The sequence below is a fragment of the Phalacrocorax aristotelis genome, chromosome 20 (genome assembly GCF_949628215.1).
Source record: "Phalacrocorax aristotelis chromosome 20, bGulAri2.1, whole genome shotgun sequence".
Lineage (NCBI taxonomy): Eukaryota > Metazoa > Chordata > Aves > Suliformes > Phalacrocoracidae > Phalacrocorax > Phalacrocorax aristotelis.
Genome location: NC_134295.1, coordinates 4,989,550 through 5,012,175, shown reverse-complemented (window position 1 = coordinate 5,012,175; position 22,626 = coordinate 4,989,550). Strand labels below are relative to the sequence as shown.

The 22,626-nt window shown below is 39.5% G+C and overlaps 1 protein-coding gene across 1 annotated transcript in view; it reads left to right on the top strand.

Moving 5' to 3' along the window:
* CLIC4 (chloride intracellular channel 4) overlaps positions 1-19,998 on the top strand; it is a 32,843-nt gene extending 12,845 nt beyond the window's left edge. Inside the window, exons 2-6 of the mRNA XM_075114608.1 lie at positions 6,214-6,323; positions 11,988-12,113; positions 13,483-13,589; positions 14,838-15,019; positions 15,796-19,998. Of these exons, the coding sequence (XP_074970709.1) occupies positions 6,214-6,323; positions 11,988-12,113; positions 13,483-13,589; positions 14,838-15,019; positions 15,796-15,960 (690 nt within the window). The 3' untranslated portion in view covers positions 15,961-19,998. The remainder of the gene's footprint in view (positions 1-6,213; positions 6,324-11,987; positions 12,114-13,482; positions 13,590-14,837; positions 15,020-15,795) is intronic.
* Positions 19,999-22,626: the final 2,628 nt, after the last annotated feature.

Genomic DNA, 22,626 nt, shown 5'->3' with positions numbered 1-22,626 from the left:
GAGAGATTCCCTTGATAGTTCTGAATAAATTAGGAAATGGTCTTCTAGTGTTCTGCCCTTTTCTTTTGTCCTATTTACGTAGGCAGTGACTGAACTGTGTTACACTTCTCATCAGATGCACTTTGATGTTACTGATATTTCTGCAATCATTTGATCCAGTTTGGGAAACCTGTAGTGTGCTCCTTTTAACTGGTTGTGGTTTGAAGCGATTCTGCAGGTCTTCGGGAACAAAGGCTTCTAGAATGCTGTTTTACACTTGAGCTTGTCAGATCTATACTATATCTTAAGGGCTTCGTGTCATTTTAAGTGTTTCTTTGCTTGCCTGTTGTTCTTGATAGTCTTTCAGTAAGCTTCAGCACTACTTTGGTAAAGTAAATACATGTGGGTTCTTGTGTTAGGAGTCAAGTTATTTTTTATACAGCTGTAAAGACAAACATTTCACAACTAAAATGGATTTTGTTTTCTTCCCTTAGCTTGTTTAGCCACTTAAACAGATGTATGATTGCTTAGAGACTCTGGATTTTTGGAAAACAATCTCATTTGAATGAAATCACTGCTTTAGGGAAGGAGAAAGGGAGGAGGTGGCTTCCGCATTGGCAGGATCAGCTACACTCAGTCTTCCAGACAGTGGGATAAGTAGATTTCTTTTTGTTTGTTTGTTTGTTTCCAAAGTAGCTGGCATTCTTGCATGGGCTGAGCTACTTGGCATTGGGAAGTGCCAGTAGTTTTACTGTGGCTGTGATAAACCAGGTTGATTTATCAGTGAGTATGCTGTTTTGTTTTACTGCCTTCTAACTCTTTTGTTCTTCTTTGAACTTACTTTCTTATTTAAGTTTCTTTTTAAGTTGGTTTGTGGAGGGTAACACAACTTAGTTCAAGGCAGCTGGATATCTCTAGTTTTTTCTTACTGCGATAAATCTTCTATGACAGCTGTTAGCTTTTCAGACTGCTTGATGGCATCTCTAGCATGGCAGGAGTTGGCCGTGGCTCGTGGTCAAGTTAAACGCTGGGTTTGGCAGGGTACTTTCCCTGGTGGTAAATTAAAGCCAGGCTCTTCAGAGCTAGTTCTCAATGGATATAATCCTTAAGCAAAATACTTAAAACTGAAAAATACCATGTTTCCTTGCTGTGTGTAGTGTTGGACTTTTTTCTGTCTGGTCCTAATCTGTGCAAAAAAACCCCAAACCCTGGTATTCAGTGAGACATAGATGTGTGTTGATGTTCTTGAGTACACTTCCTTCAGAGGATAAGGGTAACTTGATTTGGTAGCAATAACTGAAAATTAGCCCCAACTGTAGGAAGGTTGGCATTACTTAGTAATAAGAATTTTTAGACTGGTTTTAGAAAGCATTTGAAATAAAAACTCAAAGCTTATCGTATAGAATGAGTATAGTCTTGTTGAATTAACAAATTATCTAGGCTGATGTTGGCACAAAGAGGCCAACATTTAATATTTTATTCACTCAGATGCTCATGAGGACTAGACACTGAAGATATCCTGGAATATTATGGCCTGAACTGAAAGACAAGACAGTGACAGGTTTCTGGCTTCTAATACTGGGTTTAAGCAACAATTGTTAGATGATTAACTCCCTGCATGGCTAGTTGTGTAGAATTTCAGAATATTCTTGCAGTATTTCAAGGTGTATAGTTTACTGCCAGCACAGCTCTATTCCAATGGAGAAAATCAGAGTTAGAACTGACACAGAAACCTCTGTCTCCCTCTGAAAAAATCCTTATGGGATTGAAGGAGAAGAATGTGTTGCATCGCCAGCATGGTGTTGCTCTTGATGACTGGTTGTAACAGATCTGTGCTGTAGCTCTCGGTGCATCAAATAGAAGAAGATAGAAAATGGGCCTCTCGGGCAAACAGTTACATAGCAGAATTCCTTGGCTCAAGAGCACTGAAGCCAAAAGTTTCTTGGCATTCGGACTGCATTCCTATTCCAGTATGCGCTCAGAATAACTTGGTATTTTTTGGAGCAGAAGTGGGACAGACATTGAACGTAGGCATAAAAGTCTATGCTCAGTTTAGCTTTTCAGCTGCAGCTTTGAAAATGCATTAGGTTTTGTTCAAAGCAGTGTGTATTAGTGGGCTATAATTCTTTTTTCTGATTCAAATAATCCAAAAAGCCTGTCTTGCTTAAACAAAAGCAGATGCTATTCGATTGTTTGTTCATTTTGATGTTACGCTTGTGTTGGGAGAGAAGAAAAGTTTCGGTACAGGTTGGCATTGTAGCGTAAATGTATTTGACCTTTTTTGGTCCTCACTGGTCGGTTTAGTTGGCTTAGGAAAATGGACTTTAATGAAAGCAACAGTTCAGTGCTCTGCCTTAAATTTTAAACTTTTTGTTTAGTTCTATGACTTAAAAGTAGCTTTGGGTTCCAGATGGGCTGATATTTTTTTTTAATATGAAAGAAGGCATAGGGTTTAATACCCTAACTTTCTTTCAAACTGTATTGTTGTCGCAGCTGATAAATTCCAAAGTCTGTCTGATACAAAAATGTTTAACATCTCTCGGTCATTAACAATATTTTTTTTTCTTGTGCCCTTGGAGCTTTGTTTTGCTGGTGGAAGGTCATTGCTTTTCCCTATCACATTGACAGGTAGCAAAACCTGGGCAGCCAAAGAGTTGGTTGGTCTTACAACTAATTCCTGGGTTCAGGAAAAGCCCTGAAGCCTTGTAATAACGAATCTTTGTATTTGCTTCTGTCTGCAAAAAGAGTCTGTTTTATGTGTAGGGGCACCATTTTGCTTTTTCATCTGATGCTGTCACCACAGGTATTTTAGTTCTTGGCTTCTGAGTAACTTCTTACTTTCTGCGTCTGGTGATGGATCTTCAATCTTTAAAGCTCTTGATCAGCCCTCTGCAATGAGTTTTTAAAAGTCATATTTTGCAACTCATAAATTAAGAAGCGACTTGTGAAAACTAGTTGTCTTCTAGATGCGTGCCTATGATCCGTTGGGAGACTATTCATGTGTATTCAAGTATTGGTTTGAAATTAGGGGAGCTGATTAGTGCTTATTTAACTTAATACTAATACTCTCCTCAGGAAATGCCTCAATTACATTTGTTGACGTGGTACTGAAGCTAAGCCTCCAGACTTGGTTTGGTGCTGAGGATTATCTGTGCATTGATGGCAGGCAGTTCTACCCCAGTGATTCTTCCTTTGGTCACATGCCTTTATTTTTTCTATTCAAAGGTTTCCTTAGTCCATATCAGATGAGACCTCTGGCAATGCATGTCATATTGCACCTGCTCTGGTCTCTGGTTTTGAGGTCAGAAGTGCTAAATAAAAGATGAAGAGTGAGGAGAGCTAATCCTGACTAGGTCATGTACTGGCTCCTGTAAGCGCGGCTCGTGTGAGCAAAACAGGCTGCAGAGCTGAGCGTGGCAGCCAGCAGCAGATCCAGAGCCGCTTGAGAACAGCAGTGTGAATGCATCCACTGAGGTGCCTCAAGGTACGGCTTTATGCTCTCAGGGTGTTGCGCTTTGGTAAATGCCCACATTCCTCCTTCTACTTTGTAGTAAATGTGTGGTAGCTTTTCCATTGGAGGAAGTGAGGTAATGCTCAGTTGGATGAGGGTGTGCATGCCTGTGCTGTTACTGCAGCATAACTCATTCGCTTTGGTTTAAGTAGCGTTGTAGAAGTTGCCATAAAACTCGAAGACTGAATCAAAGAATTCAGTTCTGAATCAAAGAACTGTTTCTGCTTCAAAGTGCAAATTAGCCTGGACAGTACAAAACATAGATTTTCCTTAGATGGGGTGAAGTGTTGTCTTTTTTCAATATCATTTTTCAAAGGAAGATAAGATCTTGCATGTGGCAAAAACAACAAAAAAAAAGGTAGATGGGTATAAATCTACATTGGCATAATTTACATGCAGGAAACGTCTGTTCCAGTGTAAACACAATATTGTAATGATAGTTGAGAACTCTGAAATATGCACTGCTGTCTGGAGGGATGGGCACTGCAGTTAAATATTAACATCCATAAAGGCATAGAGCTATGGGAAATGGACTGCAGAATGAAGTCTTTCTTCATGTGAGCATCTTGTGAGGGAGGAACATGTTAATCAATACAGTAGCCAGAATCCTCACAGCAGTTCCATGCAACATGGAAAATTGTGGATCGAGCTAGTGAAAAGCAGAATGTCCAGAGTGACCAAACTGACTTGGTTTTAGCCTTTTTGTAGATGCTCTTAGAATTTACTTTCCCAAACACTGAGAAGTCACGTGCCAACTTTTAAGACAATCTAGTATCATTTATCTGCTGCAAGTTTTACTTTCTAAAGATAAAGGAGGCAATTTGTAATTTATGGCAGAAAGACAACTTCTTTTTTTCTTTAAAGTCTTCATTAATGACACTAATAAAGGTTTGAAGAAAAAATGGCTCTATCTGCTCTCCACAACAAAGAATTCAGAGGGACAGTCAGCTCTGACAGGAGGGGTACTTGTAGAAATGAGTCCATAAACTTGAGGCAACGTAAATCAGCTTATGAATCTTCACATCCTGGTATTTATCAAAAACTGTCAAGGGAGTCTTAGCCTTATCTCAAGGCTCCATGAGTTTGTTTTTTTTTTTAAATACCTTTCTGAATTTAAGACAGTTTCACTGAAAAAAATGTCTCTGTTCCTGCTGTTAGAAAATCCTACTGTTACTCTTCCTAATTGCAAAGCCTTCCTTCATTCTCCCAAACGCGGCCCCCACTCAGTGCCTGGCTGGGAACTGGCAGAGAATTGAAGAAAAAGCAGTTCCTTTGCATGAGTGGCTAAACCTTTCTCTAGTTAGTGCCGGTCTTCAAGATTAATTCTCTTGTGATCATAGTTTTTGCTGGCTTTTCTTCTCTTTCCTCTGTCCCAGTCCCTCTCACCGCTCTTTTTTTAAAACGCTGGATCTCTACCAGTCAGTGCTCAGGCCTTGTGTGCAACCCTTCCACTTGTGTACCTCTGCTTCTAAATACCCTGTGCTTAGTGAACATAATTGTTTTCTGGCTGCACCCCTCAGAGAAGTGACAGCATATCCTACAATATATTCTAAAAAGGCCAGGGGAACAGGTAGAAGTAATGATGAAAGAATTACCCAGGTTTTGAGAATTGTACTGATTAAACTTATTCTTGGAAATACTCTCAAAAATAAGCAAAATCCTTTGATACTCGTCTAATTTAAAGTACGTGTCAAGATATTCAAGGTTTTGCTCATCTAATTCTAGCCCACTAAAACCTAAAATTTTCCAACTCGGCCATACATACTTCATTGTGAGAGCAATCATGAGATGCATGCCATCACTGGCTGCCCTGGAGTGGCTTACTGTTGCTATGTAATGGGCCTTTGTTACAGTAGGACAAAGACTTATTGATAAATTGCCTATAAAAAGTGGCTTGGGAATATTACTTTATTGTCAGTGAAGTCTCTATGTACTTAGTTATGTCTTTCCTTACAACACCTGCGATGCAATAAAGATTCATAGTTCCTGGTTGCAGTTGGCTTGCTGTAGCCCGACACAGTGCGAGGTACAAGCAATAAACTGGGAGATGACTACAATTAATTACCTATGCCTTGTGCAAGAAGGAAAAAAGTAATAAAGAACAATATTAATGTTGGAAAACTGCCATCAAAAGATGTGGCTGCTCAGACGAATATGATTATCTGCCCTGTCTTGATTCTTAAGAGCAGTTGGATCATCTTCAGTGTGAAAGATAACATATTTTGTTGTCTGAAATCTTGTTTTAATACATTTTGTGAGCAGCTGTTGGAGTAAATAGGTTAGTTGACTTCATAAATGCGCAAACTTCACTGTAACAAAATCCTCATTATGTCTGCAGCAAAAAAATCATTGGAAGGTGCAAGTACTAAAAAAAACAAAACAAAATGATATTGGGAAGGTATGCATGGACTTCTGCATATGAAGTGTATTTAAATATTCTGAGGATGCTCATCTCTGCATTATGTGGAGGTACCTCAGTATATCTGGCCCAGGTGCATCAGCTGGACTGTGAGAGAAAGGGAACGTTCCTGCAAGATGATGCCAGGTTTGAGCATAAGCTTGTTTGGTCTTTGGAAGAGTTAGTGACGTGAAGACTGTCCAGGCAATAAAACCTGTGACTTGTTACTAAGTCTGTCTTTATTTAAAGATCTTTCAGTACTTGTTGAGCGTGTGTAGATGGGCACAGTCCTACCTTCTAATTAATGGTCTGTTCTCTTCTGCAGGCTGGCAGTGATGGAGAAAGCATAGGAAACTGCCCTTTTTCTCAGAGGCTGTTCATGATTCTTTGGCTGAAGGGAGTGGTGTTTAGTGTCACAACAGTTGACCTGAAGAGGTAAGAAACACTTGGTTTATCTGACAAGCAGGAGTACAGTACGCTTGGTGTAACAGATGTTTGTCTGGTGCTTCTAAACCTTGCATGGTTTATTTTCTGAAATTAAAAAGAAAATCTGTCCTCATAAATACTAAGAGGCAACGCTGATGTAAACAGTGCATTCATTGATGGTTATTTATAAGTATCTGTAACCAAAAAGAATAGGTCTGATAAATTCTTTTGCATTTGTTAAATGATGCTCTTCTCCTGTAACACTGGAGACTGACATGAACTCTCTTATAACTGAATACTGAATCACACTAACTTCACCTCGAGATTGCACTCAAGGTGTAACACTACAGTGTTACAGTGTTCTCTAATGAACCAAGTGAAGACTGCTGGATGGGTGTTTTAGATCAACCAATCTTTGATCAAACCTGCAATGATTACTGGCTAACTGTCATAAATAATGTGCAGCTGCTCTTAAAGATTTTAAGATACTATTGCTTATTATGCAGTAAGATTAAAACTGATGTGAAAATATCTGTCCATGGTGTAAATACAAGTGAAATAGAAGTTAAGTGGGTAGGAATAAAATATAAAATATTCTGCATTTGTACAGTGTTAGCCAGATATGTTGTGATGCTGTGTGTCAGCTAAATTGCAACTTCTCCATCTCTGAAATGAATACCTTAGTGGCGAAGAAGGGTGAGATGTGAATCCAGGAATCTTAACTTCCTAAGGTTGGATGTACTTTTATTAGAAGCGGTAAGGCTGAATTCAGCAGGGGCCTTGTATTTGGTTTTGGTGTGAAGTAATGTTTTCACAGCACTAATATAATGTAACATTAGTCACTGAACTCTCTGGAGAGAGGAGAAACTGCCAGTGCTTACCAACCTTATTTTCAGAAATAAAGCCAATAGAAATATACAGTGTTCTCTAATGAATCAAGTTTAAAATGTGTAGGAAAGAAGTCACCCTGCTAGACTTAACCTCGTGTAGTTTTTTTTTTTTTTTTAAGCAGGTAACTTGTTTAGATTTTTTAAAAAATCACTGAAGTTGCTACTTCCATGTTAGGAGCTAGTGTTAAATATTTCCATGTGTAGTAAGGCTGAGGCAGCCACTCAGACAGAGGGGGAGAAAGCAGCTTTTGTCAACTGTGTGTGCGTTTGTAGCAGCGCAGAGATCTTCTCTGGCTAGTGTGGGATTTTACTGCAAATTGTTGCTGCCAGCACACATAAAACAAATGTATCCTATCTTCCACGTAGCACTGCACGAGGTTTGCGGGAGCCTCGGGAGTAGAACTTGTGCTTGCGTACTGTTTGTAGTTTTGGACTTCCTTGACTTTTAACGATGGCGTTGTTTAACCTGTTGCAGTTATTGGGGCGGGGAGGGGATGAGAAGAAGGTTGAAAGAGACATTTTATACTTGGAAGCATTTTTACTGCAGAACCAGTCTGAGAGATATCATTAAAATGCCAAAGGTGCCTGATGAATCAGCTTTATTTGTGTCCTTTTGGCAACTTTGAGTTAACTGGATGGGGGAATGGGATGTAAGACTAACTTTTAGAATATAAATTGGCTGCAGATGTTTAAAATTGTTTTTTCTTACACAAGGAAGGCTTTCTTTCAGGTTTTTTATATCTGGGGGAAACAAAAAGCGCAGAATTAAAAACTGCATGGGAATAGGTCAAATGAACTCTACTTTTTTGTTGTACACTAAATGTATTTTCTGGTAAAAGAAAAGGCAGACCACTGAAGCTAATTCACATTTGAATAGATGTTGATACAAACTTAATTCCTTTTAGGCTTTTAAATAAGCTTCATAAATACAAATTTAACATTCTGGATTGTCTAAGTAGTGTAACTGGCAGAATGTCAAATTCAGCTAACTGCTTGAGTGGAAATGTTTTATGCCAGATGGTGTGTTTTCCCCTGTTACCATTACCAGAAGGATAATAGGTGCTAGATGTTGCCTTAATACTTCTAGTACTGTCACAAGAAACTGCTTTTCCAATTACCCTCTCTTCTTTTTGTTCCTGTTAAAGACAAACTCGTTGAACAGCTGGGTAGTGATGGTTTTAAGCATCTGAATTCATTTTGCTAGCCAAAAAATGAAAAAGGGTTTACTTGCAAACCATGCTTCTGCCTCATAGCATGATTTCTGCACAACAGTAAGGCGAGCTCTGTCTGTTTGTGAAGCTTAAAAGGTCGTGGTTGGGTACAAAAGTGCACCAGTAAGGACTTGGGACACAGGAAAAACTGAGTCTGGTTTGACTGACTCTGTGGCGTGTATTTTCCCTTCCATAACTTCATTGGACTTCATACTGTGCTAACAAAAGAATATTTTGCAGTTCTCAGTTCTACTCTTAAGACACAAAAATATGCACATAGGCAAACAGAGTGGGACATACCGCCCTTTCAAAGAAATCATGCATTTCTTGCTTCTGTTTAGTCAGACAGAGGCTTTATTCTTTGCCTTTCAGAAGCAGCATTTCAGTGCTCAGAGATTTGACTTGTTCTGGTGACTAGGGCAGAGTTGCAGCCCATGAACTGTTTGTTGGGCTTGTAACAACATTCAAAGCCAGCTTGTATTCAGTTAAGTTCTGAAATCCTGTTTTAAACATATTGATCGTGTGGTTTTACAATTATGTTGATGGACAATTAAAGACTGCCCAGAGGTGAATGCAACTTCAGCAGTGTAAAATACTGCTTAGGAACTGGAGACGGGGGTTTTTTACTGCTGGCATTTTTTTTTCACCTTACACTTCAGACGCTCATTGCAGTAGTTGTGTAATTTATAAATCACTGTGGAGCATATGACATTTTGGGGCCGGATTTTGTCTGATCTTCAAGAAATTATTTGAATGCTAATAGCTTATTCTGGTTTGTGGCAAAGCAATGAAATGTTTATACCTTAACTCTGGTGTTAAAGAGCCTACCCACTTAATTAGCTAGGGATAGCCAGATATTTAAGTATGTGGCCCTACCTCCAAACACCCTGGTAAACTTTGGGGCAGGTACTAGCTAACTTGGAATTATTTTGAGTAGTATAGAAGGGTTTTATTTAAACAACAAGAAGTTGTCCAGTTTTATCTCTGCAGTAAACTTCACTATAATATTTTTAATTGCCTTCTTGTTTGACTATTAAGGGAAGTTGTACTCTTTGCCTTTTAAGGATATTCCTGTGTACTCATGGTGCTCTAAAGGCCGTGGCTTGTATGTGGTAAACCAGGGGTTGTTTATGATCTACTGGCAAGAGCAGCAAACTGGAAGTCAAACCCTGTATTATGTTTGGGCTTTGCCTGTGGGATGTTAATCTCTGCTTTCTTTTTCTTGAAAGATACAGGTGGTCTGGCTGGAGTGGCGGGAGGGGTTAATAAAATGCTGTGGGATTCCTGAGATGCACTCTGATTCTTTGGAAAACTTTTTTGGTTAGTTCATTAGACTAGTCTGTTTCTGAAATAAAATCTTCCCTTTGATAGTATTGCTGCAAATCCAGTGGTCTTGCCTGTGTTTGTTTTTAAAATAACATTCCTTTTGAGGAATTTTATCTAGCCAACATGTGAAATTGGAAGTGAGCCACAATGACTTCCTGTAATTGTTATGGGTTACAAAGCTGTATTTAAATGAAGTGTTAAGCTACTTAAAGCATTAACTGATGACAGACTTTAAATCCTAAAAGTAAGAGGGCGATGGCAGCTATTAGCGAGAAATAACTTCTTGGAAGCTTAAAAAGTTGAAAATGGTATATTAATGAGGCTTCTGTCACCTGGCTGAAAGCAGGGTGCTTAATGTCCTGAAGTATGAAAATCAGTTTTCTCATTCAGTTTTACATATACTGCCGAGTGCTCATATCTGTCATAAGTATACTTTGGCACCGTATACTGTTGCTGTTTGCCCTGCTTAAAAGATTCAGCAGGGCAGGACATGAAATTCTGTCAGGGGTTCTTAATTTTGTAAGAAAATGAAAGCAACGTTTCTACAGGATAAACTTGTAAAGTGTGCTTAGCTTATAGAGTCTGAATGCTATTCCTGAACACGCTGCTTTCTCGTGCTACCCTGAATGACCGTGTTTATGTATATTAATAATCTAGTTTCCCTCTCTGGTACAGTCAGGAAGGCTTTCTTGAATTGTAGTTCCAGTATCCAGTGAATCCGGTTCCGGGATGCCTGGTGCTGGCTCAGAAATGTGGCTGCATCATACGAAACAAACAAGTTCAAGGGTTACAGTCCAGTTTGGATTTGTTTAAACAGTAACAAAGGGGCAACTTTATCTTGGCAAACTTTCTGTTGGATCAGGTATCATTTGTTGTTCTTCATCCAGCACCATGCTAGCGAGAGGTGGTGGTCATCTGGTAGCATGTGCTCTGGTCAGCTTGACAGAAATGTAATTGTACTGTCGTGCCTCATCTGGATCACGTGTCCTGTCAGATGTTGGTACCCAGGGATGCCCTGAGGAACTGGGAATTGCAGACTGTCCTCTAAAATGGGGAGAGGTTCTTAGGGAAATTAGACTGCGTCCTTCTGAGCAGTCATCCTGGACTGCAGTCAATAGCTTCATCAGAAGGAAGCGTTAAGTGCTGCTGCTGAAGAAATGCCAAGCAGCACTGTAATTTTATTTCTGCTTGCACTGAGACAGTTGCACTAGCATGGGACTAACTAACACCATGATGATTTACTGGGGAAAAGTTGGCTGCAGCTCTTCAGATGATGTTTTGGATTTTATAGCATGTAATGAATCCACATCTCATTACCGACTTCAACTTTGCATCTGAAGCTGCTGACAAGGCAGATGTGAGGGCTTTACATTAAAGAGTACGTTAGGCATTTTGGGGTGAATGAGTAGGTAGGTGTATATGTGCGGCTGACATACAGGCTTCTAAATAAATGCCTGCAGTGTTGTTCCTTGTCGGTACAGTATCACGCACGGCACAACTAGAGGAGAGAAGCCAATTGCTTATAAAACAGGCTGGTGTAGCTTGCTAAGGATTGGTATGAAAGGAGCTGGAGTCAATAGCAAGAGGTATCGCCAACACTGACTTAAGGTTTAGAAATGTCTGAGTATTTTAGCTTGATTCTGTTTCTCTTGTGTCTAGTCATACTAATGTTGGGGATTCTCCTCCCGTTGCCCCAGTGTGCTGCTCTTATTTGTAAATGTTTTTTTCACTGGAGGAAGCTTTAAGCATAATTTTTAAACATGATGTTTAAGCATCTGTCAGCTTGTCTAGAACCAGATTGTGTGTGCACATAATAAATAGTTTGTACATACTGCTCTGTCTCAGACTTGCTTATTTCCAGAGAAGCTTTGTTTAAAAGGGGAGGATTATCACGGATTGCAGATTATGCTATATGTAAACTCTGTACTACAGGTCTTGGGAAAGAGAGTGTGTGTGTGGTATATATATCCCCCCCACTAGTCAACATTATATCAACTTGAGAAAAGCCATAGCCAGAGGTAGGAGGAAGCAGTTGTTTTTAAGTATTTGAAATTAATTATTATCAAGTATACATTCAAAATGCTAATCAAGCTGTAAACTCACTTTTTAAAAAGAAAATGGGTGATACCTCTTTAAAACTGCAAGGACATGAAAACCTCAGGCGGTGCTTTTGTGATTGTAGCAGTGAAAGCTAGGGTCACGGATGTCCCATGCTTACTTTTGGATTGGTTTGTATTTCACCCTAGAAAACCAGCAGACCTTCAAAATTTGGCTCCAGGCACTCATCCACCCTTCATAACTTACAATGGTGAAGTGAAAACAGATGTGAATAAGATCGAAGAGTTCCTGGAAGATGTTTTGGCTCCACCCAAGTAAGTGTTAAAATAGTAATTTGTCACCTTAGATTAGATGGAGTGTTCTCAAAGGGGTTTTCTGCACTGATTAAGATGTTCTTCAGCATCAGTAAACTGAAGATTAGACATGGAAAATAGGTTGGAGTTATTGCTGCTCATACTTTTCCTCCCTCCAGCTCCTTCATCTGTATATTAAATAATATATTTTTTTAAAGATTATTTAAAAATTGCCCTTTGTAGAGTCCTGTCCTCTTTCCTGCAGTTGTCAAACTAAATGACTTTTCATTTTGATGACTGGGGCAGGCCATTTTGGTGATGTGTTCAAATAATGTTAAATTAGACAAAACTTAGTCCTGACTCCGTAATAAACTGGGAATCCGTTTTTAAGGAGATGTGCAGTGTCTTTTGGAGACTTGTATTTGCAGTCATTCTTCTAGAAGTAAGGTGGTATTTAAGTCTTCAAGAGTTTGTCATTTTCTTGTTCTCACCAGGAATAGCAGTGAAATTTGTACTTAGTGTTAAATATTTTTTAATTCCTTCCAGCTTTCTATAAGCAGATGGACAGTTGTACAGAACCAGAGATTACTAAATGCAACTTGGAAATAATTTTTAAAAGATTAATTCCTTCATGCTAGGCATAATGATGAGTCCTGCAGATTGATGATTTAGTATTTGGAAATTATGGTGGAAAACACTGAGCACTTTTAAAAATAGCTAGATTGCACAGCACTAGCAAGAGAAATGTGTTTTGAAGCTTTCTCTAAACTGTTGGCTTTCTTCTCCCTCAGCTGGCAGGAAAGGGCAAAATGCAGATGCTGCCTTTAGCAGGCTGAACTGTTCTGTCTTTTTAGTGTGGCACGGCTTTACTTTTTTATTAAGAGATTTGGAGTCCATGATATTCTGGGACAGCTGATATTTAAATGAAAAAAAAACCCAAACAAGCAAACCTCCAGTGAACAGAGACTGGACAAGAGTATTTAATTTGTTACCCGTTTGATCCCTAATTATATTCTTGTTTAGAGAACTGTGATCTGCCCCCGTGGCAGCACTGCTGCGCTAGAGCAAGGGAGCTTGCTCTTGTGACCCTGGCCTGTTTCAGCCACTCTGTGCTTGAAACAAACGCCTGATTCAGAAAGCAGAAATGTGCTTCGATGTTCCTCTGAAAAGTGGTTTAAAAGTGTTGGGTTTAAAAATTTTAACTTAAATGGAAGTGTGTGATATTACGCTTGAGAAGCAAGTCATCCACGTTAGTCTGAAAATGGATAAATTGGTAAATGTACATGATGTGGAATTTTTTCTTTTAAAAAGGGCCATTTTGTGCTAGTTGATATGTGATGAGCATCATTCTGCGAGACATGCTGTAGATCTACTCCTTTCTATTTTTTAGGTACCTAAAACTTTCACCAAAGCATCCAGAATCAAACACTGCTGGAATGGATATATTTGCCAAATTTTCTGCATTTATCAAAAATTCTAGACCAGAAGCTAATGAAGGTAGGTTACGCGGGGGCCGATAGCCGTGTGCATGTTGTTTCGTCGTCTTGGGTTTTTCAGAGCAGCTTTACTGTGAAGTGTCTCACTGACAAATTTTGCTGCGTGTTGATGGACGCTTGAGGGAGTCTCATAAATTAAACCTGTGGTTTAAAGTTAATGGTCAGAGACAAAGATTTCAGCACTTCCAAAGAGAACTTCACCTAGGCAGTGTTCAGTCAGAATTTTAGTAGGGTGTGCGTGGTTTCTATATGCCCCCGTATTGACGCTTCTCTATGCAACAGCCTTTTGAACTAAATAGAAACGATTTTAACATCCAGAACCAAATTCCATGCAGAGTTTGTGTCACGCCCCAGTGGTTGAGTCTCCGTGCATTTGCTGGGAGGCCTTTCTGCACACTTGGGTATTTGACCCTTCTAGGATTGAGGGCTCCCATTCAGAGTTCTGAGTTAAGCTTAGTTCAGGTTGCTTTCTTTGAAAGATTAAGACCTTTTTGTGTAGAGAGAACATAGTCGATGGAAGGTGAGAGATCAGTAGGAGATAAAGAGTGCACAGTTAGCCCTTTAAATTGTTTAGTACAAATCTTTTGTCCACAATGTACTTGGAGGGAAAGCTATAGTCAGGGACTCAGAATGCCTTTCTGCTGCCTTTCAGATGGAGGGGTTGAAGACATCTCTGTAAACAGCCAAGAAATACGTGTCGATTTTGTGGGGTGTGCTGCCCTCTGCTGCTGTGTTCCATAAACCTCCTTGGTAGTCGGTGTGTTTAGTCGTGGCTGTTAGCTGAGCATGTGATGTTAAACAGCTTATGTTTGAATGAATATAAACCCTAGCATAGCTTAATTGTAAATAGTTTAAGCCAGATAGGAATAGTCTTAAGAAACTGACACAAGCCACTTTTTAAACCAAAAATAAACATTTGTGGACAGTCAGAATATTTCAATTAGTGCAAGCTCATGTATAAACGAGCTTCTAAATAACCTGCATCTCTGTGATATTTAAAGGGATTCCAGGTCAGTTTCAGTGTTACCGGTTACCACAAAGGCAGCTCCAGCAGTTAGTGTTACCACAAAAATTGTACAAGGGTTACAAATCCTTCATCATATGGTGTGTGCTGGGTAGTACAGTGATGTGGATTTTGGTTTTTGGATCTGGTACTAATATCGATATTCTAAATGATAATTTGCTTTGAAATTTGTGTGCTGTGGTTTGACTTTTTTTTCCTTAAAACTGTTCCTTCCTCCCTCTGTAGCCTTAGAACGTGGCCTCTTGAAAACCCTCCAGAAGCTGGATGAGTATCTGAACTCTCCTCTTCCTGATGAGATAGATGAAAACAGCATGGAGGATATTACAGTTTCTACCCGCAAGTTTTTGGATGGCAATGAGATGACATTAGCAGACTGCAACCTGCTACCCAAACTACACATTGTCAAGGTAAATGACTTGTATGTTGTTATGTGATAAGGAAGAACAAAACGCTGTGGCTTACGATATTCTGGAGTCCCAACTCATTTCAACCATGTGTAAGCTCCCATGTAAGTTTAACTACAGTATAAACAGTACGTGAAATTGTGTAAGACTTAGGTAATTTGCAAGGACTTCAGGGATGGAGCGGCTGAATTCAGTGAAGGTGTGAACCAGAAGACAAGTTAGGTGGCAGATGATGAAAAGGCACAAGCACCGACCAATGTGGTCACAGGCAGTTGCAGCCCTTAGAAGACTGAGGTAGAAGGAAGGGTAACATCCTATGACCGGTTGATATTTGAAGTGGATGTCGTCTCACAGCTGTAGAGAAAACCGCTCCATTAGCAAGGAAGTAAATGACACAATGTGAAATACAAGGATTGTACTAAAACAAACAAAAACATCAGAAGTCTAGCAAGAGGTACCCTAGGATAACCACAGGAGTGAGGATGTGCCCATATAATTGTGGCTTGATTTCTTTTCACCGTCTCCAGTGATCTTTGACAGTTTTGTACTGCAGATGGAGCCACAGATTAAGTTTCTGCCTGGGTGAGGACAGTAACAGTAACTAAGCGAGGCAGGGTGCTGCCAGGCCCAGGCATATCCCGGAGGGGCAGGTTCTGCTGACTGTAGGAGCGACTCTGAGCGTACGTGTTGGAAGGATAGCTTAACGAGGGAGTGACAAGGGATGGAAAAGGGGTGTAAATTGAAGGATGTAAATTCATAATCTAATTCTTTTGTTCTAGGTGGTAGCCAAAAAATACCGCAACTTTGAGATTCCCAAGGAAATGACAGGGATTTGGAGATACCTGACGAATGCTTATAGCAGAGATGAATTCACCAATACCTGTCCTGGAGACAAAGAAATTGAAATAGCTTACAGTGATGTAGCCAAGAGACTCACTAAGTAAACAGCACTTGCAAAAGAGATGACTTCTTGCATATTCCATAACAACGCTTCTAACAGACTGCTCTTTTCATATAAGATAGCAATTTTTTTGCATGAACTTGCAGTTATTCAAAGTTATGGTGGATAGACCAGGTACAGTAATTACCTAAAGTTTGCAGAGTTAATTATAGGCTTGTTTTTCCTTACCTCCTTTCACAGCAAGTTTGAATCATTAATGCAGTTATGTTAATATTGCACTGGGGTAACTCCAGATTCTTCAGGCTGAAGGGTTCTCTTGCCCCTACTACTTCTCTTTGCAAACATTTGGTCCCTGTCTATGAATTGGTTTAGGATACTGTCTTGCTACATGGTACAAAGGAATATTTATGTATTTTGGAATTTATTGCTTTTCCAGAAGATCTATACACAATTGTCATATCTGTGACACATTGAACTGTACCTGCTTGTCTATCCTATTTACATATAGAAGGGAACTTATTATCCAAAAGAGCCATTTGCAGAATATTAGGCAACATTAAAAAAAAAAAAAATCTCTTGGATTTGAAATCACAGTAATGGTTGAGAATGGACTCAAATGTGAAACTTGGATTTGAGTGACCTCAGACGTCAGGGGAGTTTGAATCTAGGCTTGAGTGCTTTAGCAGGAAGCTTGCTCAGAGTTAGTACTTCGTTGTGTCTTCAAGAGCTTGATGAGATTAAAAAAAGCCAATATTTTTTTTAAATTGGCAACCTACATTTGTCCCGAATTTTGAGTTGCAGCAAACGAATAATTGTCAGGATGCCCTTTGCCATCTGTTCCCCTCAAAAATTGCAAGTGGCTTTCTTTTTGGTAGTTAAGAGCCTTTATTTTGTATAGGTCTTTCTGGTGATACTTACAAAATCTGTGCTCTCGTAAACAAAGTACATGTAACGTTAGTGTGCTAGTTGGTAAATAGCTACTGTACGTGGTGAATAGCAGTGCAATGATTAGTGATGCAAGACCGAACACTGAGAGCTGTTAAAGTGGGAGTCTTTCTGGGAACTTTTTCAAGCTATTTCTTTTCTGAAGAAAGCTAAAGTGACCTTTAAAGATAACATTTGCCTTAAATTATAGTATGCATTTTTTTTTCCTGAAAGGAAATCTATTAATTACACTTGTAAAAAAACGGTGTGTGAAATCCAGTCCTTTACATGGAATTTGTCCTAATTGCTTGTCTGTGCACCTGGACTGCAATTTTGCATAATCATAATCATTGCACTACTATACATAATCTTTTTACAGCAACACTGAGGAATAGCACTACAATTTTTTTAAAAAGCAATTTTCAAATATTTCTAAACCAGGGAATAGTTTTCTTGTTTAAAATTAATGATTTTGATGCATGAAATAAACGGCTAGGTTATTTTTAAAAGACCATCATAAACAACTCCAAAGAATGCTAGACTTATATGCCTATTTTTTTGTAAAGATACTTTTATATTTAACTGATTTTAGAAGCTGGAAAGTGCTATTCCTGGTAGGTTGTTCTTGGAATATTTAACATTCTGCAATAATGTGGAAATGCTCACATAAACACTTTTATACACTAATTTTTTTGGTAAGCACTGGCTTTATGAAAACCAGCCTGACTTTTCTAAGCATCCTGCTTTTGCTACTTTATATACCCATGAAGTTAGTTTGACATAGAAGAGGTAGACTAAAAGATCTGTATTTGTATACATGGCTTGTGGTGCCTTGTCTTGCCTTCCTAGAGCTAGAATTCCAATATAAAGGCAGTTAGCAATCCTGTTACGTGTCTTTCGACGACAACCATAGATACACTTAGACCCTATTATGATTTATTACAGGAGTGTTTAGGCACAGAAAGAAAATTCTGCAGAGCAACCTGGTTAGGAATAACTTAACTGTAGCCTTTAATAATTACTGTATTCTAATGTCACGTTCTCATCCTGAATAAAGTTTCTCAGCCATAATAATCCTCTGTAGGGATTCAGTCTCTGCTACAACGTGACATGTAGAAAAGGAATGCCTTCGGGTTTTGTTAGATAACATTTTTAGTGACACATAGGATAAAAAAAACCCCAACCCTTGTTGGTTTGGTGCTCTTTGCCATTGTATAATTAACCTTTAAAAACAAAAATATAGGAAGCAATGTGATTGCAGGCATACTTTTGTTGTTAAATTTTGAACTCTCCTTTAAAACCTAGATCAGGATGGCCCTTGGAAGTTGTCTGAGGTTGTAGTAATCGGCCTCGCTCCTTTTAAAAGCAAATTAGCCATAGCGTGTACACGAGGCAATTACGTGCATATGAGCATGAAAAGACTTTCATGCAGTTTTCCAGTGTGTGCGCTGCCTGCATATCAATGCACACAAATACTTGTTAAAATACCAGGCTTGTTGTCTTTTATAGATAATATATTCTCTCTACTTTTTAGGCAATCTTCAAACAATTGTAATACATTATACTCAGCGTTAAGTATTTTAATGATTGTGTCTGAAAGCTTGTAAACAAAGTTAAAGCTCTTGCTGTAACTAATGTTTTTCTTATCTCAGTACAATGAAGTATTGAGCGTCGGAGCCTTTCCCTTATAGGTATAATTCAAATGAGGACCAGGTTAGCAATTTCTAAGGTGGTTACCGTGTGATAGCTGTTAACTGTCCTGTGCAAAAGGAGTCAGTATCTTCTAGGCTTCCTATTGCACAGTTTTGTTGTGTTGTGGCAGAAGCTGGCCAGCCTCTTGCTGGCTTCAGCAGAGGCCTGGAGTCTAATGGAGAGCGGGTGGCTTCCACCTCTGCAGGTGATCCCTTCAGAACGGCAGAGTTATAGCTGGAGTGGTGTGTAAAAGGCTTAGCGTCTGGTGTGGGTAGAGCACTTTCATCTGGCCCCAATCACCAGCGCTACATTAATTAAAAAAAGCCCTTTCATAACTATGTAAATTCTTGACTTCTGTCAACTTGTTTACAATCTGATCTTTAAATGCATTTTTAATTTCATCAAACAGCAATTAATCTACCCCCTGTTTAAATTTAAAATGATGCTTCTAGCCCCTTCCACAATTTAAAAACAGCAGTTACCCTTTCAAGTAGGCATTCCAGTTTGCAAGTTGGTTGCATGTATTAGCATGCTGAATAACTTAATTTATTCTCAAGCTGAAATATGCTTAAATTCCCATTAAAACAGGTGACTTGGATTTTCCCTTTATGCTCAGGAAATACACATCATCTTCACCCTGTTTTTGTGTGGGAGAACAGATTATACTATGTGCATGATTTTTTTTTTTTTCCCTAAAAAAGCTTTCCTTCTTGAAGAGATTCCTTATGTGTAAGAGCTGCCTGTTGAACAAGAGGCATGTGAATTCTGAAACAATTTCATGGACTCCAAAGCTTTCCTGTCCATCTACTGTTCACTGCTGGTCTGTGTAAACGTCCCGCATGGACAGTCACAGCCATGTAGCTTCCACATTTGCATTTTCCCATAAAATCGGTGTTTTTTTCTGCAATGGGCATGTCTAAACTGATTGAGAGTAGCATGCAGTTCCATGATAAGAAGAGAGATGTAATCGAGATTTTATGCTAAAGTAGCAAATTAGCATTTCGTATCAAAGGAACACAGACATGAATAAATTGAAGATGCTTGAGCCAAACCCACTGATGCCTATCTCGATGTAGAACAAAAAAAGTGGCTAAGTACAGTCAACTTTTTTTTTTTTTACTCTTTGCCACTCAGAGTGCTATCTGAACGCATCCAATGAATATTTTCAGAAGGCTTTATCCCAAGTGGAAAATATTTAATCTGCCTCAGAACCTGTGCCACCAACTATTACGTTTTGTTTCTGGAGGGGGTGTGGGGGATGGAAGAAGAGTGGAGCAGAATAGGATCTCGAGACTCCCAAGACAGGACATCAAGAATTGGAGCATTGTTCGCAGAAATACTTGAAGAGTTGATGCAATTTGTTGTAGTTTGCTTATGTCTTTCACTCTCTGGAACATCTTTTACAGATATACCAGTATACTGCTGGCAGCTATTGTTAAAAATAAAATTATATTTTCACTACCAAGCAGATCTTTCTCTTATTTCTGAAGTCTACAGTTCTCGCATGTCTGAGCTGCGACTTGAATGTGGCGCGCTAAACTACAGAACAGAACTTTGTAGTGATTATATTCTTAATTTCTCAGTTTCTGGCCTTCTGTTTTTTTCAGTGGTGTTGTGGTTTAAGGCAGAATATGTGCTGATTCTAACATCATAACTAGCTGTTAAGAACTTAACTGCCTTAAAGTTAAGAACGAGTTGAGAAATACTGAACTCTACAGAAATTATGAAGGTGATTTTTTTTCAGATTTTAAGTGGAAACTCTTCAGAATATAAGCTTTGGTAGCTTGTTTTTCTGTGGAATACTAGGTTTTCAGAGTTAAACTGTGAAAATTGATTAAAAAGACATAAAAAAAAAAAATCTCATATTTGGTGCAACTTGTTTCCACCCAGATGATCCACTAAACCATATCAGGAGTTGAGACTGAATTGATCCTGTCTACAGAATTCATGGATTTCAGACTCGGTGCTCTTATTCTGAGTTTCAGCTGTGTTTCCTTACTGTCTTTTGCTTTCAAATATGTCTCGAGTAGCCACGGTAAACACCGTGTGCCCTCGCTTTTAATCTCCGTATGTTAACTAGGTACTGGGTCTTCAGAGCAAAGACCACCAGCAGTTTTCTTCAAAACTTCCTAAGCGTTATCATGTCAATCTCTTGTCTGTCTTAGGAGTGTTTGAGGTGCATCTGGGGTCTGATTTTTGTTTTTGAAAGGAAATTTGTGGAACCCAGCAGACATTCCTGGAGCCTGTAATCTGGGATGCCATCACCTGCGTTTGAGCATGTGCAGGGAAGTCACAGACGTGCTTGAAGTAGTAGCAAATCCAGCAATTAAAGCCTGGGTAGGATTACATACCTGTGTCGCTGTATTATTTTACTGACTGCAAGGTTTGTGATCAGAGGTGGGTTTTGCAATAGCATTTGGAGTTGCATCGTTTGAGTTCGGTCACGTGCTTCCACGAAATGCAACAGTTTGGGCCGGAAGGTGGTGGTACGCCCACCCTCTCCACGTGAAGAGCACACTGAAAGGGAGGAACGTTGAGCTGCGAAGACGATGCTGGTCCTGCGTGGCAAAGGCAGTAGGCTTAGGATATGCAATAAGTGTTTTGTATAACTATGATTTGCTGCGAGAGCTGCTTTTGACTAGGTAATAACCTTTATATTTTTTGCTAGGTTTTGTTTTTAAGACACCGCAGGTGACTCCCCAGGCTGGCATGGAAGGTTCTTCCTGGATGTCCTAGCAAGGAACAGCTGGATTTTAGTTTCTGTGAAAGCTATGGAGCCTGCTCCCAAAGAGCTCTGTGTAGCTGCTGACTGTGAGCAGTGGAATCATTTTAAGGGCTTGAAGGAAGCTAGGTGAGGCTGAATGTTTCATATGTGTTTCTGACCGCTGCATTCTCCCGGCTCTCAGGGACAGCTCTGATCCAAATAACTTTGGACTTGGCCTGGATCCAGCTTTCATAGCTCTGGCTTACCCTCTCCAAGAATGGTGTCACGTTCCCAAGGAAGACTAGTCTAGAGATCTGTAATGAGCTCCAGTGGTTTAGGATCTGGACTACCTAAACCGCGTAAGTAGCAATTGTGAAAGCAGCCGGTGTCTGTTCACCTCATCGCAAGGGCTGAGCGCAGCGCAGTCTGAGAATTGCAGTGACTCCTGTGAAGCGTGTCACCCGTCTCCCGTGTCCTGTCTGCCCCCAGCATCAACATGCTTTAGCCAGACCCCAGCTAAATATATCTAAGTGATTAGTGTCTTTCTGTTTGTACTCTGCCTTGTTCAAAGTGAGCCTCACAATGTTCTGGAAATTGCTGTCAGTCTCTGGTACCAAGCCGGGGCAGATCTAGTGATCTTGAGCACTGGTTCCCCTTGGCATTTATTCTTAATGGCACCAGCCTTGAAGTATTGTTGGAAATACTGTTATTTGTTTGAAAATACTATTAGATACTCATCAACTTACTTTTGTGATGTTTCACTGAGAAGTTCCTAGAAATAAACCAGCATTTTGTTAGCAGTGTTCCCTTTTTTACACAGGGCTGTTGGACACATTTCAGGAGATTGATCTGACTGGTCTTGGTCCATTCCTTTAGCAATTAGCACGCTTTGTCAGAGCTCCAGGTGTTTTATTGCACAGAGGCTAAAACATAGTATTTGCCAAAAGCCTCAGTAATATTAGTTGTGCTGTGGAAATTCCAGAAACAGTTTTCTAATTACTTCCTTAACTCAGTTTTTTTATAAACATCAGCAAAATACAGTAGCTAAAAGGCTGAGGAGACCCTGCAAGTGTCTCCGTTGAGTACTTGCTGGTGTAGGAATAAACCAATTTGTCAGAGGGTAGTTGGGATTTTTACAGAAGGAAGAAGAAACCTGGACAAACCTTTGGATTCAGAAGGATGGAAAAGGAACTCATTTGACATGGTTGCCTCGGGGGTTTTTGAACACTTATTACAATGAAAGCTAAGTATGAGCTGAATGTCTGAACATTTTGCTGTCTCTGAAATTCTCCAAGAGAAAGAGGGTGGATGTAGTGACTCATTAATCAAGAACACGTTTAACTGTAGTGGATCCCAAACTCCTCTCAGTGGATTGCAGGTGGTCCAGGA